Genomic DNA, 24,535 nt, shown 5'->3' on the forward strand with positions numbered 1-24,535 from the left:
TCCCAGAAACTGCCAGGTAATACAGGTGAAGCTGAAGTGATCAGCAGTCAATGCCTTTATTAAAACTACACCACTTTCAGATAAACATTTCAGTTTAATTTTTCAGACATATCACTGGCCTACTAATGGGAATGGCGGTGTTGGGATCACCAACACCAGCAGTTCCCGTGCTGGACCCTCAGCTCTGTCACGTGGGAGGAAGGCAGCCCCGCCAGCCTCTGGCTCGAGCTGCGCTGTGCCCCAAGCCAGCTGCCAGCAGCAGCATGAGCTGGAATATGCACGTCACTCTCCAGAGCCAAGTAAGTGTTTCTCTTCCGTCAGTGCAATAAATACAAGTGCGTCAAACATAATTTAAGTGGCACAGTTAGCTTATGAGTATCGTGGGTCAGAAACCTCAGGGACAACCACGCTATGGCAGAAGAATCTCAGTACAAGAACAAGGTACTGTCTGCTTTGCAACTAGTATGAGCCTGCAGATACAACGTGGATACATGCTGAGCAGTTTACACTATGCTGTACACCCCTGAATAGACTCTTCGGGCAGCACAATTCACTCTGAGCACTAGTGACTAAACCTACAGCACCTGGTATTGTCTATATAGCCTGATGGGGGCAGGGCCAGGTCCCCAGCTGCACACCACAGAGCCAGCGTATGACCCTCTCTCATTTCAGCGTGCAGCTTGCTAATGGCATAAACCAGCCCCTGTTCTAGCCCCAAGCAGGGCAAGGGCACCCCCAGAACCTCTCCCCGTGGGGGAGGCTCATTTCCCCTTCTGCCTCCCGGACAACATGCTCCGACCATGGCCGTGAGAGGGGCTGAGAAGTGCTACTGGAAGTGCCTGGGATGCCCAGAGCACAGAAGGAAAGTGGAGGGACACACCAGACTTATTTTTGCATCAAGAACTGCATACCACTGCCTGCTTTTAACTACAGAGGAACAGTGTAGCCACCAGGAACTCGAAAACCTGACCTAAGGAGTTAAAAGGTAGTTGAGGAAAAACCCTGCCTTTCCCACCCAAAGGAAGCACATGTCTGTCTGGGTATGTACAGGGAGAAAGGAAGACAACCATTCCCATATCCCAGGCCCACATTTGTGGAAGGGGGAGATCAAGCAAAAAAGTAATCTCACACTTTCCAGCTTAAACTCCCAAGTCTGCAATTCATCTACCTAAGTCACTTCAGTCCTAATAGGAAGTGCATGTGAAAAAGGGGAGGAGCTCCACAGAGGATAGCAGGGATGGGAGCAGAAGTGATGATCAGAAGGAAAAAGGTACAGAAAAAAGGGCACTAACATTTTCCAATAAACAGATGTTTGAAAAGGAAGGACAAAAAAAAAAATCTGTCATTTTATTTCCAAATGTGTGCAATTAGCCCAACGCTTGCAACACATCATGATTGAAGAGCTAAATAAAAGTCTCTCCCACCACCTGGGTATCTTCTGTGTATTTGTAAATACAACCACTTAGCAAAAAGGAAAGGCAAAACATGTATTTCCTAGAAAAAGAACACCTCAAACTCAAGCAAGACAACTGTGGTATGAAGACACGGCAAAAGCCATTCGCCTACAAATGAGTCTCTACGTGATTCAAAAACAGCAGCAGTGTTTAAAAATGAAAGAAACACCCTTGGTCATGACACACGTGTCCTAGGAATGTCTGTCCTCAGCGGTACCACGCTGCATCTGCCAGGCTTTGTTGTGCTTACATTTTTCACCGTTTGGTACTGGCTCCTGGGCTGTTACCACCCATCCATCCATGTCAAAAAAGAAGCCAACAACTTCTTTCTTCTACCATCACGGATGTCGATGCCGGGAGCTGGAGTTGCCAAGGGTACGCATCAGGACCAGAATGGGAATCCCTGACCTCCTCTAGTGCCAGGGATAGAATAATGGCAGGTTGACCAACAGGGAGGGGGGAGGAAAGACAGAGATGAAGGAAAGAAAGGAAAATCTCTGCTGTCAAGCAGCCAGTCTTCAGTGATGATGCTCATGTTCAGATTTTCCCAGGAATTCCCTAGGAAAGGAAATGACACAGAAGTGACACTCAGCCCTCCCACACCCTGGTGGCATGCTGCAGCCTGCAAGTCTTCCCATTCCCCTAGCAAATATCAGGGCTTGTGCATTTGCAGCTACAGGCAACAGCACCAAGCTTTGTTCTCACCCATCAGCAGCTCCCACTAGAAGAGGCAAGCAGAAGTAGCTGCTCTGCAAACAACTCCTCCAGAGCATGCAGCTTACAGCAAAGATGAGCCAGAAAGGAGAACTGCTCCCAGCCTTCCGTACCTTCCCTTCCCAAGACCTGCTTTGCAGGGAGGTGGAGAGCTCTGACTTTGTGCTAAGCCAGCCCAAGGATCTCAGCCACACCGGAGACCAGAGGGTATCCAGCTGCCCAGAAGAGCTGCCCAACACAGGCACCTGTTACACATCTAAGAGAGATCCTGGGAGCATGCCAGAGCGTGCCCCAAGGCCCCATGCCCCAGCCCCATGCCCCAGCCAGAGGACACCCCGGTTTAGCTGGGCTGTTACCGCAGTATTCGAGGTAGCTCTGGACTCCTGTAGATGTACTTGTGCCGGTAGCCAAGGTCTGTGTGGAATGGAACAAACTGCACCTTGTAGTCTCGGAAACTCCGTGACGTTGCAGCAATGTTGTAAAGCTGAGTCCAAGGGGAGGCAGGTGAGGGACACATGTCATTCCAAACCAGAGCCACCCCTACCAAACCAGCACCCCTCTCAGCTGGGCAGCTGGACCTGGCTTGACCAGCTTTGCTAGCTCTAGCTCTGTTTCATATTGATTTGCCATCTCCAACACCACAGAATCTGTAGTCCCTGTGGTCTATGTGTTTCTACACACACCTTCCCACTGCTGACTTTTTGCCTGGCTGGAATATCATTCTATCCACACCGCTTCCTCCCACCAGATCAGTTTGCAGAGCTACATGTGTACCTTCTTTCCCAGATGAAATGGTACCACTGGGTCATCCTCAGCATGAAGGATGAGTAGGGAGCAGGAAATGTATTTCACACTGTAAAAGAGAAAACAACATCATAAAAGCTCAGAGCAATCCCATCATTCTCTACCATCAACATACTTTGACTTTCAAGGAAACTGCAATGACAAACTTGTCCTGTGGGTCATTAACTGCAGTTCAGATCTTGAAAACCCTATTATCTGACCACCATTCATTTGATCTATATAAAATTTACTAGCGAAAGGCATCCTCATAAAAGCTACTTGCTGCCTAGACTAGAGAAAAGTGCCTCACCCTGCTGCACAGCATCATCCCCCCAAGGTCTGGTTTGGTTTCAGTACTGCAAACCAAACTCACAAATGCTCAGGCTCTTGAATGAAAGGCTCAGTGAAAAAAAAACACCCATGTTGTTACACACAGGGTAGCTTATGCAAATGTACAACAGAGAAATCTTCCCAAACCTTCAGTGTCCCAATGATACTGTTTAACATGTAATGTACATTTAAAAAGCATAAATCCCATGGACCAAACCAGCATATCCCTGAGAAGTCTGTGCTCTGTTGTTTGCACCTGTCCTTATTAAGAACAATTAAAAAAGGAAGAGCTCCACCGTGCAAAGCTGTGCTGTACTAGGGCTGTGAGAGTGACTGAAATCCCTTCAGCAAGTGTAACAAAAAAAAAAAAAAAAAAAAAAAAGAGTCAGGAGTGCAGTCTGATGTCTATCCTCCTTGATGCTTGCCATGGCTCACTGCAGCCACAGCTGAAACTCCGACAAAGAGGGAACTCACTTCTCATCATTTGCAAATTTAATTCCACTTGTCGTGATGGGGTCAAGGAAGAACCAGTCAAAGCCAGGGAAGTATCTGTATATCTGAGAGGAAAAATTTGAGTTAGTGGCAGGCACCAGCAGGACAAGTTATACAAACAGCAGTAACGGGGCAGGTCACTACCATCCCAGTAACATCCCTCAGCTGCTGGCTGCACTTTCTGCAGTGAGATGGTCCATGTTTCCACCAGCATTATTTTTCCTCTCCTGTTTCAGGCCCATCTCATCAGCCTGCTCAGGAGCAGGCTCTCTAGATGCTTGTATGGTCCAGCTCTCTATGTATCGTGCTGTTGCTGGCAACAGTCTTCCTGAAAGGGGGGTTTATCCCAGGGCAACTCACCAACCGGGCCACATCCAACACCCAGTCTGGTGTCTGCCCAGCTCAAAGCCAACTCACAGCCATGCCAGATGGAAGAGATGGCCACATCAGAATGAACTCATCAGGGAAACCATGCAAGCACAAAGAGGCCACATGGATGGGGCAGTGACCACGAAAAGCCCAGCTTTGCCATCGCTTTGCTTGCAGCCCACAGAATAGCCTCCTGCAACAAAGAAGCTACAACACAAAAGGAAAGGGCTGTCCATTGCGGAGAGCAGAATCTATATTCCCCTCTGTATTTACTGCCCCTTCTGATCATGGTTTCTGTTTTCTTTGAGCAGGCTTCACACATGGCTCTGGTACTGCTTACTGTACTGTGTTCCCAGGAGCTGCCGTAAGTGCAGCTCTTTGCCCCTGACACTTATAAATATCACTGCTGCCCCACAAGTCATGTAGTTAGCTCAGTTACATCACATCTGAAGGTTAATTTCTAAGCATACAGTTACAAGTCACTAGTGTGAGAGCCACTGTGTACTTGCCACAGAAAAGGGGTGACTTCGTGCCTCCTCCCGTATGTTGGTGAATGGAGATTCCAGTATCAGGGCATCCGGGGGCGTTTCTGAAAAGCCAAAAGTGCTGAAATGCAGGGGTGCAGACAGAGAGCCAGCAAGGCCAGCATCTGCCTTATGAGAGCAGCTGCCACCATGGTGTGCCAAGAACAGCCTTGTCACAACCGCAAACTTATGTGGAAATCTGGGATGCCAGCAGGACCCGGGCTGGGTGGGAAGAGCACCCACCCGCCAGACTTACCTCTCTCACAAAGGCGCCTCACAAGATTTGTTGCAACCCTGTAAAGAAGAACAATGAGCATTTAATCTGGTGCAGGCCCTCTGCAAAGCACCAAGCTCTAGCAGTAGTAGGTGGCAGAGGTACAACTCAACTGCCATAATGTCGACCCCTCTCACTGTCTGAGGTCTGGACAGCCAGCCCACAATGGCTTGGGCTCTCACAGGTCTCTCATACCCCAGCTGTCTCAAATGGCATCAGGTGACAGCACTTAGGTAAGCAAACAAGTCCAAAGAAACAGCACACTTAGAAGAACCTCCTTTAAGGTGGCTCTCAGGCTCCCAGCAGATCTGCAGCAGTGTGACATAGCCTCTTATCCTGAGACCACAAAGGCTGAGCAAGAAAGAGGGAATGCAGGAGTATGGGCAGAGGGGTGCTGTGTTCCAGGCAGCTGGCGCGCAGTGTCCCGGGGTGACATTGCAAAGAGCTTCCATAGCTGGGTCAGAAAGCAGCAAGGTCTCCCTCATGTACCTCCCTAATGGGACAGGGATAGTTCCAAAGTTGCTGAATCCTCCAAGCACAGTATATTTCAAAAACCTCAAACTCTAGGCTGGCTACAGTCACCAGGGAACTCAGCTGGGGACCAGACTCCCAGGCCACTCAGATTGCAGTGCACTGGGAAATACCATGAACACACTCTGACCCAACAAGGGATCCTGGACATAGCAAAAATATAGAGGAAGAGCCAAAGTCTTTGCCTTCTTACAAGCAAAGCAGGATGTTTAGTATCACAGCAATGAAGAGACACTATCCTGAAATACCTCCATGTCCAAGCAACACATTTGTTGGACAGCAAGGCAAGCTGTTGTGGTCTCAAACAGTTCAATCTGCACACAGCACAACTCAGAAGTCACTCTTGTGTCTGCCCTCTGCTCCTCCGCAGATCAAGGGTGTAAGAGTACATGCTGTGGGCCTACTGAACACGACCCACCTCCAGACAGCAATGGAAAGGAAAATTAAAAACACCTGACACTGAACTTCCCTGTGCCAGGCACGATCACATATGTTGCAGATGGCCAACAGTGTAGTCATACAGGCACGTGCAAGATTACACACAGCATGGCTGTTGGGACAGGAGGAAAATGTTTTTTAAGGGCAATTCACGTACACGTGCAGCTGGTCCAAAATACTCTTTCAGAGTACCAGAGAAGCCTGTTCTGCTCTGAAGGACACATAGGTTCACCAGAAGACATCAGTGCAGCACCACTCTCTTTCCCCTTGGTCAATCTGCATTATATAACTCTGTCTTTTTTTGAGCATAACCTTCTGGGCAACAGAAGTTCAAGATCAATTCCTGCATAGTCATTCACTGTAGCCCTCCTCCCACTGTAGAGAGCAAAGGGGAAGCTAATCTGTAGCAATTATGCCACAGACTCAAAGCCAAGACAGCCTGGGGACAATGGCAAACAGCACCTTCATTCAAGGTCAGTGTTTAATGTTTTTCAGACGCTGCTAAGTCCCGCTGAGATTAGATGCTTACCCTGTGCCCAAGGAGTGTCCCCATACATAGACAGGGTTGTCTCCACTTCTTGCTTTTATCCAGTCAAAGACATGAAGGGCGTCGTAGGTCATTCCCCTCTCTGATGGGCTGCCTATCGAATCACCCCAGCCTGAAAAACAAATAGTCCCTCTGATAATTGTACAAACTGGTCAAAGCCAGCCAGCTCTTCCCATGCAGACCCATCCACAACTGCAAAGGGACCTGAGACATGGACGGTTTCTGCTTATTTCACTGCGCACTTCTACAATTGGGGCTGAAAGTCCTGACTGATCTGCAGTCATTTAAACAAGGTAACTGCTGCCTGCCAAGGAGTTTTTGTGGATTTAGTCAACAACAAAAATAAAAGCTGGATCTCAAACACTGCCACACTGTGTGCTTGCACATACCCATCTGCAACAGCTCAGCTCCCAAACCTTAGTTGCTTTTGCATGTGTGTAACTAATTTGTCAGTGGAGTGTCTAGCAGCAGCAGAACTGGATGCTTAGGGTCAAAAAACCGAGCACATTTCACAAAACTGTTACAACATCAGTTTGTCCATGCTGTTCGATCAATGCCCTCAAGCAATTTTCCACTGACTCCTGACTGTTTTGGCTCTATCGCTATTGCAGCATGTCTACACATCTTACATTAAGCAGCAAGCATCCCACATCCCTTCTGATACCTAATAAGCAGCCAGAAAAGCAGCTGCCAGCAGGACTGAAAAACAGGGCAAGCTCCTACAAATAAACCTCTCCCAGATGTCTTCTTGATAAAAACACAACAGATTAATTGCTTTCCTGGATCTCCAGTGGCACTACACTGCAGCATGGCTTAAGTACTAAGAAGGGAAAAAAAGAGCAGCAGATGCATGACTGCTGGTGGCACAGAGTTGTAAAACAGTCACGACTTCTGCCAAGGACATTACCAACTGTCAGCAAGTCATTTTCTCTGTGTCTTACCTATCGGCTTTTAAAAAAGAAGTGCAGCTTCAATTCTCTGTGAGGCCTCAGGAAAGTCAATTAGATCATATAAAAAAGACTACATATAGGCAAGTTTGCCACCTGGAGGACGCCTTAACTGGATGCTGTGACAGTTTACATGCCTGGGTCACCCTCTGCTCTGTAGCTGCCAAATTAGCAAGCCCTCTGCATGAGGGCAGATAGAAGCCAGTCCACAGAGCTGGACATCAAGAAGCTGTGCTACACTGGAAGGCACTGGAAAGAAATTTCTGGAAGTCCTTTGGATACTCATGACGAAAAAAAGAAGCAATAACCACACCTAATTAGCTGGCAGCAAGTATTTATAAATCAACAGCTCCACTGAGATCCAAAAAAAAAAGAGCAACTTCTTTGTTGCTTCTACAGAAAGAGACATTTAAAAGTGTTTCATAATAAAAGAAGCCCACATACCTCGATAATCAAACGTGACCACATGGTACCCGAGGGAGCTGAGAACCTAGAGGGCAGAGAAACATGCAGAAAATCATCTCAGAGACTTGCACAGCTTCTGCCTCAGGCCAAGGTGCAGGGATCCAATTTATAGCATTATCAGCCTGACATGGTAGAGTGACAACTTACAGCTTTTTAGTGTAGCAGGCACTGGGCTTTTCAAACACTAGTTATTCTCAGCCTGCTGATTTTACTCCATTTGTTTCCTAGACCTTGTATCAGGCTATTTTAGACATTGATTCTTCCTTTAACAACTTTGGCCTTAGGATCCACAAATATCCTGACCGTTTCCCCTACAAACATGTTCAGGTTTTCCAGTGAAACAGTACAACTGCTTCAATTTACGTTATTCAAAATGGCACGAATGTTAACATAACATGTAAGAGTCCACTTCAGGTCTCAGAAGGCTTAAACATATACATCCAAAGCATGCAATTGCTCTGTCACAAAGATTTAAGTTGCAGCCAATGGTAATCCTAACAAAATCTGTTAAAAGCAAGTGAAAACACCCCATGTTAGATCAACGTGCTTGGGAAAAGTGCCTTGGTAAACACAGTGCTAGCATTCCAAGCTACCATTGCTCAGTACAAACCAAACAGGTCTACAGTAGATTAAAAAAAAACAACAAAAAGTCAGAAAAAGATTAAAATGTTGTTGCTTTCACATGATACATGACTAAAAAAAGCAATCTCAGTATTACACTATATTCTAAACCTTCTAACGGGCAAAAGGAAATCATCTCGTATGTAAAACCAACACTATTTCTAGTGTAATTGAAATCTTGATAACCTGAACAATTACGTTATTAGTTCAGATCTCAATTAGTACATTAAAAAAAAAAAAGGGGGGGTGGGGGGAGAAAAAGAGGATAACATGGAAAAGAGGGGTTATTCAGTTAAGGTGGCTACTCAGCTCCTTTGCTGAGGGGATTGTGATGGTTTCTCCCACTTCCCTCTAGGATCCATCCAGGGCTAGTTTTCATCCATTTCAGACACGCACTGGATGTTTCTTTCTCTTCACTGGTCTGATCTGGGTTGTAACATGAAATCACACTTTACAGGGCATGTTCAACATACATTGGACACATTGTCTTCGTTACCTCTAAACCCATTTTTGCTCAGCTCCCAAGTCTGCATCTCTTTAGCTGACCACTGGCAGGTTGTGAACAGCCCAGGGCCATCTGGAGTCAGCCTGTGCCTTGCTCCATGCACACTCGTAACTGCGTTCCTCTGCAATGCCCCCTGTGTCCCCTGCTCCAGAGCTGCTGCTGTCGTACCAGGCCTGTACTCCTCTACACTATGCTGGCTGCCATCAGTGTTTCCTTTGACACGGAGTAACTGTATCTGTAACTTGTACACAAAAACATTACAGCGGTTTTCTCTACAACACTATCTGCATGTGAAGTGTTACTATTTGTAGCGTAGATATAGCTATGCCACGTATTTATACAAAGCTCAGCAAAAGTAAAACCAGCTAGCCAGTGGCCACCTGTTTGTTAGACAATTGCTTTTATGGCTAAACAAGCTCAAAACAGTGCACCTGGGTGCTCCAAAGCAAGGTCAGAAGAAGCCTTACAAGCCTCAGCCATCTAACCAGCTGTGGTAATCCTATACGCACTGGGTCACAAGGCTGCAGTTTCCCCTTTTGACAGTCCACCAACTGCAGGCTATCACTCACTAGCCCAGCTAGGATACTGCAGACCCTCCTGTGGCTCAAGGCTTCTCACCAGGACCAAGCAATGGATTTTCTCTGAGTGTTTACCCTGCCAGTGTGCCTCCTGATAGCCGGCACAGGTCTGAGGGCAGTACATAGGTCTTCACTGTAATGTACTGCCATTACTCGGTTGCTGCATGCTTGATTTTACAGCCAATGCAGCTCGCGCAAAGACTAAAATTGCTATTAAGATGACAACTACAGGATGCAAAGACAAATTCAAAACCCCTGCAATGGCAGGACACCATTCTCGAGGTCGCTGCAGGCCAGAGCAGTGCTTGGTGGTTTGGACGGCACAGTGCCGCGGCAAATCGGGTACCTGCTGGTTGCGTAACATTCGCTACCTTCAGGGCTCACTGCACCACAAGCTGGACTTCCAGTGTTAACAGCTGGGTTAGTATTTGTTGCAATTTTTTAAATGACACACCTAGTGGTACTAGGACTATCGCAGCATACAACTGCAATGATACCTGTAAGCTGAGCGTTACCTTCTAAAGGAATAGTACAATTTTAACCTTAATGGCTTACATAGACAGATATTGGGTGGAATTATAAACAATTAGACAATTTACTATAATTTGGGGGCACACAGTGATGCATACAAGTAAAAATGGAGCTTACACTGACAACAGACACCTGACTGGAAATTGAGAAAGCATCTCCATTGTCCCACTCAGATCTAAATGGTCATCTGAAGATGTAAAGCCAGTAACTTCAAGTATGTATCACAGTTTGCCCTGCTGCTTTCTGCTTCCCCCCCACACAATAACACGTTACATCATGTTCACCCTTGCTGCACTCAGTTGTGTTATTTCTTGGCACTAGCCATAGGGTTATGCTACTCTACTACCCTTTTTTTTTTAATGCCATTTTCCTACTAATAGTTATTTGGCATTTATATTAGCAGATGCAACTGCAACAGCTTCAAAGTCACTCAGAGCTTCTTTGATTTTTGCTGTTCAGCTCTCTTAAGCAATTCCTGTTTCTCTTTCTTTGGCTCCAGATCCTTCAGTGGGGTTCCCTTGGAGGTGACAAGGTCCATACCGTGCGCACTTCAGAGCAAAGGCCCTTTACAGGGCCTTATGCAGCTGTTCCACTCCAGCATCTGCACTCACATGTTACCATTTCTTCCAACATCCTCTTGCAAATAACTATGCCAACATCACAGAGAGATGTCGTTATGTATATACAACAGCACAGTATAGAATACCACTGCAACCCAGGTAACGAGCAGAATAATCAGGTAAAATATTAATTAACAAATTAGGTGCTGCAGGACAGCTGTTTCCATCAGAATCACTATATACCATTTTTTAATATGCTCACTTACATAATGGACCCCCTGACTGGACATGTAGCACACAAAGTTCCTTCTTGCAAAGTCTGGTTTTCAGCTTTACAGTGCTATTTTACTGCTAGTATCTCATGCAAGCTAGTCTTTTCCAGGCAATTAAAAAAATATTTAACCTGTTGACAGTTTACCTATCTTCTATACATGTTTGTTATGTGTTGGCTGCATTGGCAACGTCTCTTCTTAATAACAAATAAATGCACTTTTAATTAGCAGCTGTTACATTTTAAACCAGACTTTTAACATCCCCTGTTTCTTCTTAAAAAATATGCCAAGTTTAACACATCCATTGCAATCATGCACACAGGACTAATGTTTCATTTTCAAAGCCAACTGTATCCCAGTTCCACTACAAACTTTATTATTCAACTGTTCCTTCAACTTCTGTCTGCTTAATTGCTGATAAATAATTAACTGATAATGTTCTCAACTCAAACTTTTTTTTTCTTTTTGATCTCCATCATAGATTTCTTTTGTTTGCGCTCATGTATGCTTTGCAGCTGTGTTGTTAGGGTTGGTAACCCCCTCACTCTGGCAACCTACCCCTGCAGCAGAGGAGCATTGCTGCTCACCCCAGGTCACTGTTCCCATGGCAGCTCTGCCTTCTTCCACCTGAATATTCACCTTTCCCCCCCACCCCCCCACCCCCCCACCCCACCCCCACCCCCCCACCCCACCCCCACCCCCGTCTTCCTGCAGACAGCCCTTCAGCACCTGGTTCTCCCTCTATTTACCTCCTCAGACCATCAGTCTGACCTGCACCTCATACTGGTCCAGCCCACCAGAGAGGCCTCCAGCTTTCCTTAATCCAAGTCTAAGACCCGAAGCACAGCCCTACCCCCAAATCCTACTGCTCAGCACAGCCAAAAGCAGCAAGGAAGCAGTTCTGGTCAACAGACTTATCAATGATCTGGATGCAGGAGTTGAGTGCATCATTAGCCAGTTTGCTGATGACACCAGACTTGACTCCCTTCAGCGACAAGATGCCTTGCAGAGGGATCTAAACAGATTGAAGTGTTGTCCAACAATTAATGAGATTAAATTTAACAAGTCTAAAACATGGATTCTGCACCCATGACACAGTCATGCTGGGCACAAGTATAAACTGGGAGGGGAGTAGCTACAGAGCAGCCTTGCAGAAAGGGATCCGGGGGTGCTGGTTGGTAGCAGGCTCACTATGAGTGAGCAGTGTGCCCTGGCAGCCAAGAGGGAAAACCACATTCTGGGTGCAAACACAGCACCACCAGACAGTCAAAAGAGGCAATTATCCCGCTACATTCAGTATTGGTGCATCCTCACCTTGAGTACTGAGTGCAGTCCTGGGCCCCACGATTTTAGAAGGATGCGAAGGTACTTAAATGTGTCCAGAGGAGGGTAACAAAGTTGGCGAAAGGGCTGGAAGGCGCATCCTGTGTGGAGCAGCTAAAGGCTTTAAGTTTGACTAGTTTGGGAAAAAGGAAGCTGATGGGTGACTTCATTGCTCTATACAGCTTCCTGAAGAGGGGAAGTAGAGAGGGAGATGCTGAGCTCTCCTCCCCGGTATCCAGTGATAAGACATGTAGGAATGGTTCAAAGCTGCGCCAAGGGATGTTTAGCTTGGACATTAGGAAACATTTCTTTACCAAGAGCATGATTAAACACTGGAATGGACTTCCGAAAGAGGCAGTCCATCCCCGAAGCCTGCCATTGTTTAAAAGGCATTTAAAATGCCCTTAACATGCTTTAACTTTTGGTCAGCCCTGAATTGGTCAGGCAGTTGGACTAAATTATCATTTTAGGTCCCTTCCAACTGAAAATATTCTATTTCATGATTGTGAGTATATACAGACTGGTAACACATCAAAGAATACTCTTAAATGGTACCTTAAATTAGTATACTAGTATAATAAATCAAATTATGGCTGTGATTAAATATAATATTTTTCCCTATAAACTGTGTTATGAAAGTATTCCTGGCAAAGAACCTGGTCAGCTGAGTTGGAGCTGACAGTTAACATCAGCAAGTAAAAGGCCTTTCAAATATCTTCTAATATGGGGAAGTGTGCTCACGGCTTACAGACCCCTCTTCCCATACACACTTCATACCCAGAGGAAACTGAGAGCCCTAAGCTACACCCCACTGCCAACAGGCGGGTAATGAGCAGTCTTCTGAAGTCTGTGCACATCTGATGTGTTAATGTAACTGCTTGGGCAACACAGGTAGCCACTTACCTTGTAAAGCTCCACGCGGTGATCCCCTCCTCTTGCAAAAGTCATTCATGAAGAGAAGGAGGGAAAAATATACAAACAAACAAACAAACAAACAAAAAAAAAGAACCACATGTGAACATTTAAGCTTCCAGAAACAGAACTTCCCAATTGCCTCAGGCTTCCAGTTTAACACAAACATGCCAAACATTAGAAACACCATTAAGTGCTTTTTCACAGGCTTCAAGGAGACAGCAAGGCTTTGCTGAGCTAGGACATACTTTTGAAGTCAACCTCTCCCTATAAACCTCTTATCGCAGCAGTTAAAGACAAACTTTTCAAGCCACCCTCCTACCTTTGGGAAAAAAAAGCCGTAATACATGCAAAACAGCGTATCCCTGTTGGCTTTGCAGACCTTGCAACTCCTGCCACCAGTGCTTCCCCAGCCAGTAAACCCTGCTCTCCAAGGTGTGATGCTCTCAGCAGAACTCACCACGTTAACCCAAGCAGCTGGCCCCTGGATTTTCTCACCTGGCTCCAAGCACAGAGGCAGAAAAGACATGAGCAAAAGACTGAGCAGAGAAAACCAGAATTGAACACTACAATTAAGTCCAGGGGAAGAATCTGCTTTAATGTTTTGGGGTTTTTTGATAAACTGGAATCTGGTCAATAAAATGGAAAGGAGTGTGAATGTGCCATTACATGCTTTAAAATATATCCACAACATGACATGGCTAACCCAAACTTTAGTCTACTATTGATGTAAAAGTAGATTTACTCTAGCATTCATATGAAAACTCTAAAACATTCACACTATGACTGGTGTAGTCAGTGCAGCCTCTAAATCAAAACGCCACTTTCCAGACCTCCCTCTAAGAACACATGCACTTGCTGGCAAAAAGCTGTCAGCTCCAGCTGTACTACAAAATACCCAATGCAGCCAAAACCACTCAGGGCAAAATGCAAGGGGTTGCTTCTAAGTAATTTTGAATGATAGAAGTCTAAAGAAGAAGATACATTCGCTTGAATAGTCACCTTTGACGTGCATACATCGGTGCCTTCACATGCATTCCTCAAAGTGCAACAGAGGGGGATCAAGTAAACATAACATTTTTGCCTCAGTTCCAGACCACTCGGGCAAACCAGAAAGCCGAGGCAGTGCCTTTTACTTATGGTTAATGCAGCCTGTATCAATAAAGCAGCCCTTTGACAAGAGACTGAATACGCAGTGTAGAAACATACAGCAATATATATTTAAGCTGAAATGGCAAAGCCAATACACCTCCAACTTCTCCAATACACAGAGTAAATCAAAACGCAAAATACATAATTGATCCGTATCTCATTCCTTCATCACAGTGGCACCTGAGGGAGCCAAGATTTAAATCTAATCAATATACACATAACAAAGATACCGGTCCCAAATTACCACCATTAAGCTGCAGAATAGCTTCCATTAGTATTGTTTGCTACACCAAAGGCAAGAAACCCAAGCGAAGCAGTATTTGAAAAATAATGCAACAATTTGATTAAACCTTGTAATACATCAGCACAAGAAAACAAGGTCTGTTTCCAAAAACCCATTTGTTCATGCATTTCCTGGCTCACAGCATGCATATTCCACAACATGCCCTTGTACCAAAAGAAAACACTGCTAAGACAAAAATTTAGGCAAAAAAGGGCAACATTCCTGCAATGTAAAGGCTAGAAAAACTTCACTACCAGCACAGTTAAAGTTTCTTTGCTTTGCATCATAGAACTTTTATTTCTGCAATGTTTCTGCTCTTGCAGATACCTTTGAGCAGACATCAGCTTCAAAAGATCATGCACTGGCACTCAAAACTTGGAAAGGGGCTGATACACTTTGTAAGATGCAGATTAGTAAGAAAGAAAACATGTTCTAATAAATGAACTAAAGCACTGTATCATGCAGAGATGTGGCAGTAAGAACATGATTCTGAGAAACATCCAGAAAGTTTCACACTGTTCTAATGGTTTTTAGCATCCAGCAACAAAGCATAGAGAAGCAACCTACTACTTTAGCTGATACACATGGTCAACTATAAAAATACAAATTTTAGAAATGCTCTTATTCCAGACAAATGTCCTGTATGTATGCAACACTTAAATGAAACCAGCACGTTACCTTTCTCTTTCCTTCTGATTTTCCTTCCCTCAGAATGTGTTAACTACTAAAATAAGCTCACAAAAGGAACTGAAAAGTTTATTTCATGCACATCAATCACATATACAGAAGCACTAATACTGTCCCGTGTCTTGATTCAGAGATCACTACATCGAAAAGTACTTCTCCCTACCTGATCTAGCAAGTGTTACAGCCTCTTGGCTTCTAGCAGGCAATTCAAGATAAACTACAACACAGATATTTCTGATAACTGCAATAAACCTATTCCCACATTCAATAAATGGAGAGGCACCATTTCTTCACACACACTTTCCTTTTAAAAGAAAGGGAAAGCACCAAACTGCTTTTAGATACTTTTTTGTTTTAATCACAGAATCATAGAATAGTTTGGGTTGAAAGAGACCTTTAAAGGTCATCTAATCCAACCCCCAATAAGCAGGGACATCTTCAACTAGATGAGGTTGCAGAGCGCCACATCAAACCTGACCTTGAATGTTTCCAAGGATGGGGCATCTATCACCTCTCTGGGCAACCTGTGCCAGTGTTTCATCACCCTCATTGTAAAAACACGCTTCTTCAGATCTGGTCTAAATCTACCCTCTTTTAGTTTAAAACCATCGCCCCTTGTCCTGTTGCTACAGGCCCTACTAAAAAGTTTGTCCCCATCTTTCTTACCAATGTGTCAAAGCTGTGGCAAGCCAGGAAAACAGCATGAAACAAAGCCACCACTGTTTTGTGCCTCACCTTGTTCCCGCGTTGCCGTGCAAGTAAAGGATTACAGGATGGCTGGAACCCAAAGCATCTTCAAACCACAACTGGTCCTTCCCTCGGGCATTCTTCCATAAGGCTGCAGGGACCGTATGCCTGTGTACAGAAGGAAAATTTCTATTGTCCTGCTGCTACTCAGTGGCTACCACTCAGATTTTGAGTTCTGATCAAATCTAACTCAGGATTACACATCTCACACACACCCTTAACAAAACCGTCATGATTAGCTGACAAATGGCCAACTTTAAAAGGCAGTGGCTAGGGTTATTTCTACATGTTCATGTCCACCACTGTTGCCTTCAAAACCCAAGGCTATGCAAGACATCAAACTTGACAGGCAAAATCAAAGCACAACTACTAAACTTCCTGCTGTTCTTGAGAAGGAATCTCAACTACTCAGCTTTTATGGCACTCAATTACTTCAATTAGCATACTTATATATGATAAACAAAATTCCCAGCTAGGTCAGCAGATATTCAGAATAATCAAAGTCAACTAGTTTTGGAAAGAATGTTTGGTAAGAGGCACATCTGACTCGGTAGTCAATCTGAGGAAAAAGAGGGGCTCAGAATCCGATTAAAAGATCAGGCACTTTGTTTTCATACACCCGGTTCTTGAAGGTATAACATTTTAGCTGGAAAAGCTACAATCTAGAAGAAACAGGAATTTTTAACTCACAGCTGTTACTCTGTAGGTAATATAGCTGGGCAGCCTGCTAGGAAGAATTCAACACAAGTAGAATGGACAGAGAGGAATGACAGATGGAAGAGAAAGTAGGCATTTAAATTGGATAATTACTTCAGAAGACAACCACTGAAAGAGAGTACATGCTCACAGTGATCTCAAACTGTTGAGACGTAGGCTAGCTTACAGTTGTTGGAAGTAACTTGAGTATTCAGAAGCCTTTCTGCTTGGAAGACAGGCAAACTCCACCTACCACACCTTCCTCCCAGATGTAAAGATCAGAGGACAAACCACCACAAGGGGAACAAAATGTAAAAAGTCTACTTGCATGCATGCAGCCAGCAGACATGTGTTCTGGAGAAGGAAAAGCACCCTAATAACTATGAGACCCAACTTCTCCAACTGTTCTGCCTCAAGCCTTTTGCAAGCTTATGAACAAAGCAGGCTGAAGGCTTTATTCCAGAAGTATACCAAACACAAGACCACACACTGGCATTAAAGCAAGGCTACAAACTTGTCATTAAACCCTATCTCGTAAGTATCAAGACAAACGACACTGACTCTGAAATGCCACCACAACTGCAAGTTCCATTTCAGTAAGGATACACAGTACACTTGTAAGGGAAACAAAATCTCAAGATTGCAATCTAAACTTATTCAACAGCTTAACGGGTAGAATTTTAATCGCCCAAGTGAAGATACAAACCATTATTTATCAGCCTGTCCTGGAAAGACTGAACTTCCAGCTTCTAAAAACATCTTTCACCAAAATCCACTGAAAGGGAAGGAGCCATCTTTATGTAGCAGGGTATTACTGTCCCATTCAAAAGGTCATATACCCTCAAGGGAAGAGAAAATCTCTACTGCACTAGGGGATACATACAAGTTTCACATAACTGAAAACTCCAAATGCTACAGTTTACAGATCCAACATCACTGGCTGTATTAAGGAACAGCCTCCTAACCTCCACACCTGACATGGTGCCTAGTCTTTTTTTCAGGTGTTTGCTGCTCTTGCACACATACTCAAACTGCAGGCACTTCTTTTTCTTCAAAGCTAGCAGGCACTTTTCTTGTGGCTTTGAAACTTCTGGTGTTGAGACACAATAGAAAGTGATCATGAGAAACAGATGCAGAGGCTGGTTTGAGCTGGTGTAACAACACAGGAAGCACTGAAAGCAGACCTTTTCAGACAGGAGAACCAGTCATCTGAGCTGATCCTGAGTAACAAGGAGCTAAAATGAACTGCCCTTGCTTGGGACCAAAAAATCATCTTCATGAGGATGGAATGACAAGTGAGTTCTGAGACTGTCACTTATTTTGTTAGCAGAGTAAACTGCGTGTTCTGTTCTCACCCCCTCTCCAAATCTTACATATGTTTTATACAAGAATATTCTTCCTCCTACTCTGAAACACTTTGGTCCTGTGTTTTCCTGTCTTCCCACACACTTATTTTGCAAAGCAAAAAATGAACAGCAGTTGAATGACAAAAATTTAATTCCTTGGGTCTCATCTGATAGGGAGGCACGATCTTTGTAGTAATGCAGAACCTGTAACCTTTACAATTTCAAATTATGAAGTTTCTCTGAATGCACAGGTTGTCTAATTGTGTTTCATGCATTACTGATTCGAGTTCAGACAAGCTCCAGAGATTCACATACTTTTCAACACGAACTCAGTTACTTGGCAGAGGAAAACACAAGCATCCACAAATCAGAGCAGGCACTAGCTGTCACACAGAGAGCAAAAATACTGGATAGGCAACACTGAGGACAAAAAGAAGGATAAAGATGTGTGGCAAAAACTGCACAAAACAGGCTTCCTTACCACACTCCAATGGTTACATCCTCCTCTGGCTGCAGATAATAATTACAGGTGTGGTTTAAACCTTGATCCTGTGGTCTTTTCAAGTCAATGAAATATGGGACCCTCACTGCAATACAAAAACAGAAAAAGGGGAAAAGAAACCCACCATAATATGAAACCTTTTAATTTTTACCTTTATTTTCTTACAAAACTGCTTTACCAAGGTACTGGAGAGTTATACAAACTGATCCGCTGTGCTGGAAAGACCTCAATACTTTTTGTGAGAAAGAATGAACAGGCTACAGCTGCAACTAAAACATGAACAAGACAGCAAGGTAAGAAGACGCAAGAACCATCAAAGAACCAGGGAGCAGGCTAAAACTAAGAGGTGGAGAAGACAGACAAAGCTTCCTGGGATGCACATTTAATCATCTCTGCCCAGTCTGCTTTGTAAATCTCCCAGACACAAGACAGTCACTCCTGCTGCGTCCATGGGGTGGGTTAGCTTATTTGACAGACCTTTTACTGTTTGCATTGTAGCTGTAAAGGATGTTACCGATGGACAAACTCCCTGGAATAAAGGGTGCATTCCAGAGCTGTAACATGTTTCAGGATGACCTGTGGTTTCAGTCTCTATAATACAACAATCTAAAGGAGATACTGCATTATAGTAACAGACACTACATTGCTCTTGTCCTGTAAGACTAAGATAAATTGTGTTAAACACTGTCCTCCTGAGCCTGAGGAGGATATGCAGCTCGTTAGCCCACTCCAAAGACTATCAAATAATTGCCATGTCTCACAGACACTGCAGCATTTAAGAGATCAAGTTAGGCCAGAAACTTCAAAACAAAAATCTTACACCTCAATTCACTCTTCCAAATGTTTTACGTTCCCCAACTTCCACAATACACAGTTGTTCATTGCTTGTTATATTTAATGATTCAAACGTGAGCAACATCAGGAAAATCAAACCCCAAACATTTTCCATACTCTGTCTTCCATTGCTTGGTTCACAAGCTGCATCTTACAGACACTGTGCAATATGCTAAATGAGGGGATGTGCTTAGCCTAAATGCTTCCTTTTCCATCACTAATGCTGTATGGCCTCTCTAGGCAGCCTCTGACACACCCAGCACCAAGAGCGATGCCATAGCTAACTGCTGACAGCATCCAGCAGTTTGAAGGACTCTTCTCCCAATAATTCAGGCTTTTCCCATAAACTTGAGCTCCACTCCAGCAGAACCAGGAAGTCTGTCTCTTTGAAATTCAGTGGCATAACAATTAACATATCAGGTTTTGTGCTATTGACACCCAAAGCACTAATAATGGTGACAGTCAAATCTCATTTCACTCATCCCCTCCCCCTCCCCGAAAAAAAAAATAAAAAACATCACTAAATATTCCACAAACATGAAAACCAAAGGAGACAACAGCTGATATTAACCTGACAAATCTGGCTCCTTCAACTGAAAATCTATACCTGTGCAAGTCTGTTTGCTCTCATGCAAAAGCATGTCGAAGAGTCCCAGACAAAGCATGCCTGCCACCAGAGACCCACTGGGTCACTGCACTGGCACTGCAGAACTTGATGACTCCAAGAAGATGGCAAGTTCTGCGGTCAAGGTCTGGACAGGCACACAAGTCACTTCTAGCAGCGATCTGGAAAAATTATCCAACTTCTCTGTGCCTTGATTTTCCCAGATATTTCTCTTGCCAGATTTTGTATTATAAAGATAAGAACAGGAACGTACCAATAGTAGTGATGGGGGTCAGGTAAGCATCTACCTCAAAGCAAGAGAAAAATACAGAAGTACAGGCTACTTCTATGTATGGCGTTTGTCACTGGGATGGTCCATCTACACACATTGACAAACAGATTGCCATCATCATCATATAGGTATACATCACATGGAGATTTAGCACATTAAGGGTTTTTTTTAGTGACATGTTCCAGAGCTATTTGGTATCACAACACATCACATCAACACATCACATGATTTGTTAATCATACCAATACACTAAATCTGATCTGGTCTGTACTTATGTTTCTAGAAATCTCCGTTTTCTAAAGTACACAAGAACAAATCCAGACCTTGGTTTGGTTGGTAACATGGGAGCATGGCTATCAATTCATCTTTAGCTATCTGGAGAAACCAATGCAAGCACTTACTCCTGAAGCTCTGCGCTACCGTTTTGGAAGCAAATCCCAAACTACACAAAAGGAGGAGAAAAAGATGGGTGAGGAGTAGTGATTTATATTCAGAAAGTTAAAAAACAATATGACAGAGCAAACCCTACACCACTCCTCTGAAGGAAAAATGTCACTCTCCAGTAGAGAATTACTCAAACATGCCACTGTACTTCTATTAAGTGTTTTAGAATGTATTTTGTATAGTTTTTCATGGAAGTACTGTTACAAGGAAAATCTGACTGCCATTATATAAAGTAGTAGGAACAATGCTCCAGTGATATTACTGCAAGTACTAGTAAAAGAAAGTTACGGGACAACTATTTCAGTCGCTTGGGAATTAGTAGAGGTAGGAACTTCAGGGAGACCCAACGAAGCTCTGCAAGGGCAAATTAAAATCATCACTGAAAATCAAGGTGATGAAAATGGAAGTAACCTGCATTATTCATGGTACCCAGCTGTCAGTTCTGACAATCAAGGCACAAGAGCTGGCCTGCACATGTGCACACTTCACAGTGACCGTGATCCAAAGCATTAGAATATACAGAGCATGCAACCAAAATGATGTAAGTTACATAAAAGCAACATATCCATAGCTGGTCCTTCTAGCTTCTACAATCAAAGGAAGATATTTTTCAAAACTTAATTTTACAAAACACAAGTTAGGTTTAAAGACAAATTTAGATCACAAAGAAGTATCTTTCATACAGTGATGCTCCATCATTTTCCATCCTGTGGATACTCAGACCGTGCTGGGCGACCTGGGAGCTGAGCAAGCCTGCCAGATCCACTGCACCACCAGTTTGACCAAATGCAAAGGCTAAACAGACACAAGGAAAACATTGTCTGACTGCATAAACAGGCCCCTTCTGTCCCAACCAGAATACTCGCCTGAAACCATTTTAGAAGAGTCACTGCCTGGAAAACAATTCACTGGATCTAATTTCACTGGCTTGCTGTCTATTCATGCAACTTTGTTGAACCTTTCAGAAAAATGCATTCTATATATTGCACAGTTTTCCTGAAGGAGGCCCTTTTGGCTGAAAGTTGGCTTCAGTTTGGTCACTGTATTCATGTAAAGACATGCTACAAAGACCACTAGGGCCACAGAGAATGCTCTCCAAACCGTTGTTTGGACAACTTACAGCCAGTGAAAGTACGTATCCATCACAATCTGTACACATGCAGGGTGAAAGTGAAAGCAGACAAATGAAAGATAGACACTTCTCCCCGTTACCCCTCACCCATCCCAAAAGACTGAGTGACTTACCAAAGTTTAGGAAGACCAGCTTTGCCTGAATAGCAGGGCAAAGTTTTACTAGAAATGGAATGGCTATGTACACTCCCAGCAACCAGATTATTAACTTCCGCAACCGAAACCATAATCCATATCGCCTGCATTAAAAAAAAAGAGAGAGAAGGACAGTTCTGAATACAGCAGGAATTTTATGAAACAATTTTCACAACAATCTGTGTTCTTCGTGTATTTGAAAATCTGGCCATTTACTCTTTAAAGAAAACTAACTTTAAACTGTTTATGTAGCCTCAGTTGTTTGAGAGAAGCAGAAGCAACCACTGTCAGGTGATGATATGCAGCTTAGAAAAAGGGAATAGAAACTTCACTGATTATATTTGAAATCGCTCCCTAAAAAGGGCTTTTTTTCCACTGATTTAACAGATTTCAAGATCTCTAAAAAATGCATCACATTTGTCTCCAAAAAGTAGCCTGACTGCACTTCCCATTTAAATCACTATCAGCGAGATTTTATTCAGTTAGATTTTCACATATTTTGAGGAACTATATGTAATGAGACAAATAAAATTACACATGAGCTCATGTACAGACTGAAGCAGACATTTTGCCTTGTCCAGCTAAAAGGGTTCATACCTCTTATCACCGTGGAAAGCAAATAAGTTATAAAACATTATGAAATTTCTTATCTGCAGTATCATTCTCTGAGTCCAGACTGAGTTTGGAACAATTGCCCCAACGCTTTATTTCCATTTTCTCCTAAGTATTCTGACTGGGAAGAGTAAGCTACAAAAAAACCCAAACCACTACCACAAAAAAATAATTAAAGAGATCACACAGCAGCTAGTTAAACAATTTTTCTCAAAATATACTTTATTGCCTCAAAATAATTACCACATACACACTCATATGTATATATATCTACATACATGCATGTACATAAAAGTACACTTCTAATGATCTAGTTCATTAACATTTTATGGACAGAAACACTGAGGCCCTCAATTATCATTGCAATCAAGAACGAAAAACATGTAAACCCTTCAGGCAACGCAACTTCCTTTGCTTCCCATCAGTCTAGAGCAGGAATGATGTTGCATGCTAGTGAGCAACCAGTTCTCCCTATCGGGAACTGCTGGCAGCTGAAAGCAGAGATCAATTTTTCCAAGACACGTGAAATTATTAATCCCCCACTTGGCAATGTTTAGGAGCTGACACACGGAACCTGCTCCACACTAGTGCTGAGAGGGTTTGAACACTGTCAGCTAGTTGAAACTCTAAGAGAGCCTGAAGACCTCTTTTTTTAAGCATTTCTACAAAAAATTATTGTAGAGACAGAACTAGGATGGAAATAGTTTAATCATGCACCAAAATCTTCAACATCTCAACAGCTGTTGTAGCCCTAGGCTAAAGCTAAGGCTCTCAGGAACAGTTTTTCAGAACAGTGAAAAAGACGACACTCCAACACCCCACCCTGGGTAAGTTTTTGGCATGATTTCTAGAGCAGTCACAGGGAATGGGCTATCCTCCTGTCTGTCAAAACCTGCCTCCATCACACCTGTCTCCTCTCAGCCAGGAACCACATTCTGGACTTCAGAAACATCTACCCTCAAAAGCCATACACTTTTCTCGACAAGCTAAAGGAACTGCTGTTTTCCAAAAGGGAAAAAAAGGTATCACTAAGACACTGCCAACCAGCTCTGGCTGCAACAAGCCCATGATGAAAGGTTCAACAGATTTTAGTACTTCCCATGGCAAACCCGACAATGAAGAGGTGAAGAAAGCCAGCCAGGCTTCCAGTGACATTTCCACACCTCAAGCCCAGTTTCCCAAAGTATTAAGGAGAGCAGAAACAGCAAAGGACTGGCAGGAGGAAAATACAAAACAGGGGCTTTAGAAGAACATTAGTGAGTACCAACGCCTTAGACTGACCCACCTCTGCCCCACGGAGAGCAGCAAATAGAGGAGCAGGTGGCAGAGGCCCCAAGCGCACAAGCAGGAACAAGCAACACGTGGTCTGCCTGCAGCTGTGGTCTTTGAGAGGGGCCCAGCAGACATACCCCAGAGCCAGGGTTTGCAGACCAATCCACTGTGAAATGCTGTAAGGTCAGCTAAATACACACACAAACGCCACAACTTTGGAAAAAAAGCCACGCAACGTTTTGCTTGAGCTAAACTGATCACAGCTCTCTACTCTCAAAACGAGCTTTCCACAACCACCCCCACAATTAGCACCTACTGCCTATTTCCATCGTTGGAACGGGTTTATGGAAGAGAAAGGGAAGAGAGATCACTGAAGGGTAGGTAGCTGCATTTAGGTGCTGAGCCATCAGGATATAATTTAGCCCTCTTCAAAGAGAGAAGTGTCTTTTTGTTAAAACTTTTTGTCTCATTTGGCTGGTTGCTCAGTTGACACCACCTGGCAGTTTCCTCTCGCCTCACACTTGCGAGGTGACTGCCACTCACCCCTTCCCACTGAGAGCAGTAACGTGGTGAGCAACCAGGCAGGATGGGGCTTTCCACTAGCTGTCCTGGAGGGGGGCGGGGGGGG

At 43.9% G+C, this 24,535-nt stretch overlaps 1 protein-coding gene across 1 annotated transcript in view; it reads right to left on the bottom strand.

The window, feature by feature from the left end:
* Positions 1–20: 20 nt before the first annotated feature.
* ABHD12 (abhydrolase domain containing 12, lysophospholipase) overlaps positions 21–24,535 on the bottom strand; it is a 42,930-nt gene continuing 18,415 nt past the window's right edge. Inside the window, exons 2-13 of the mRNA XM_080408244.1 lie at positions 22,003–22,127; positions 18,563–18,668; positions 16,028–16,147; positions 13,162–13,192; positions 7,848–7,893; positions 6,439–6,568; positions 4,923–4,960; positions 4,652–4,731; positions 3,756–3,838; positions 2,943–3,021; positions 2,525–2,652; positions 21–2,012 (exon numbers count right to left, since the gene is read on the bottom strand). Of these exons, the coding sequence (XP_080264370.1) occupies positions 1,973–2,012; positions 2,525–2,652; positions 2,943–3,021; positions 3,756–3,838; positions 4,652–4,731; positions 4,923–4,960; positions 6,439–6,568; positions 7,848–7,893; positions 13,162–13,192; positions 16,028–16,147; positions 18,563–18,668; positions 22,003–22,127 (1,006 nt within the window). The 3' untranslated portion in view covers positions 21–1,972. The remainder of the gene's footprint in view (positions 2,013–2,524; positions 2,653–2,942; positions 3,022–3,755; positions 3,839–4,651; positions 4,732–4,922; positions 4,961–6,438; positions 6,569–7,847; positions 7,894–13,161; positions 13,193–16,027; positions 16,148–18,562; positions 18,669–22,002; positions 22,128–24,535) is intronic.

This window comes from Falco punctatus (assembly GCF_963210335.1).
Source record: "Falco punctatus genome assembly, chromosome: 12".
Classification (NCBI taxonomy): domain Eukaryota; kingdom Metazoa; phylum Chordata; class Aves; order Falconiformes; family Falconidae; genus Falco; species Falco punctatus.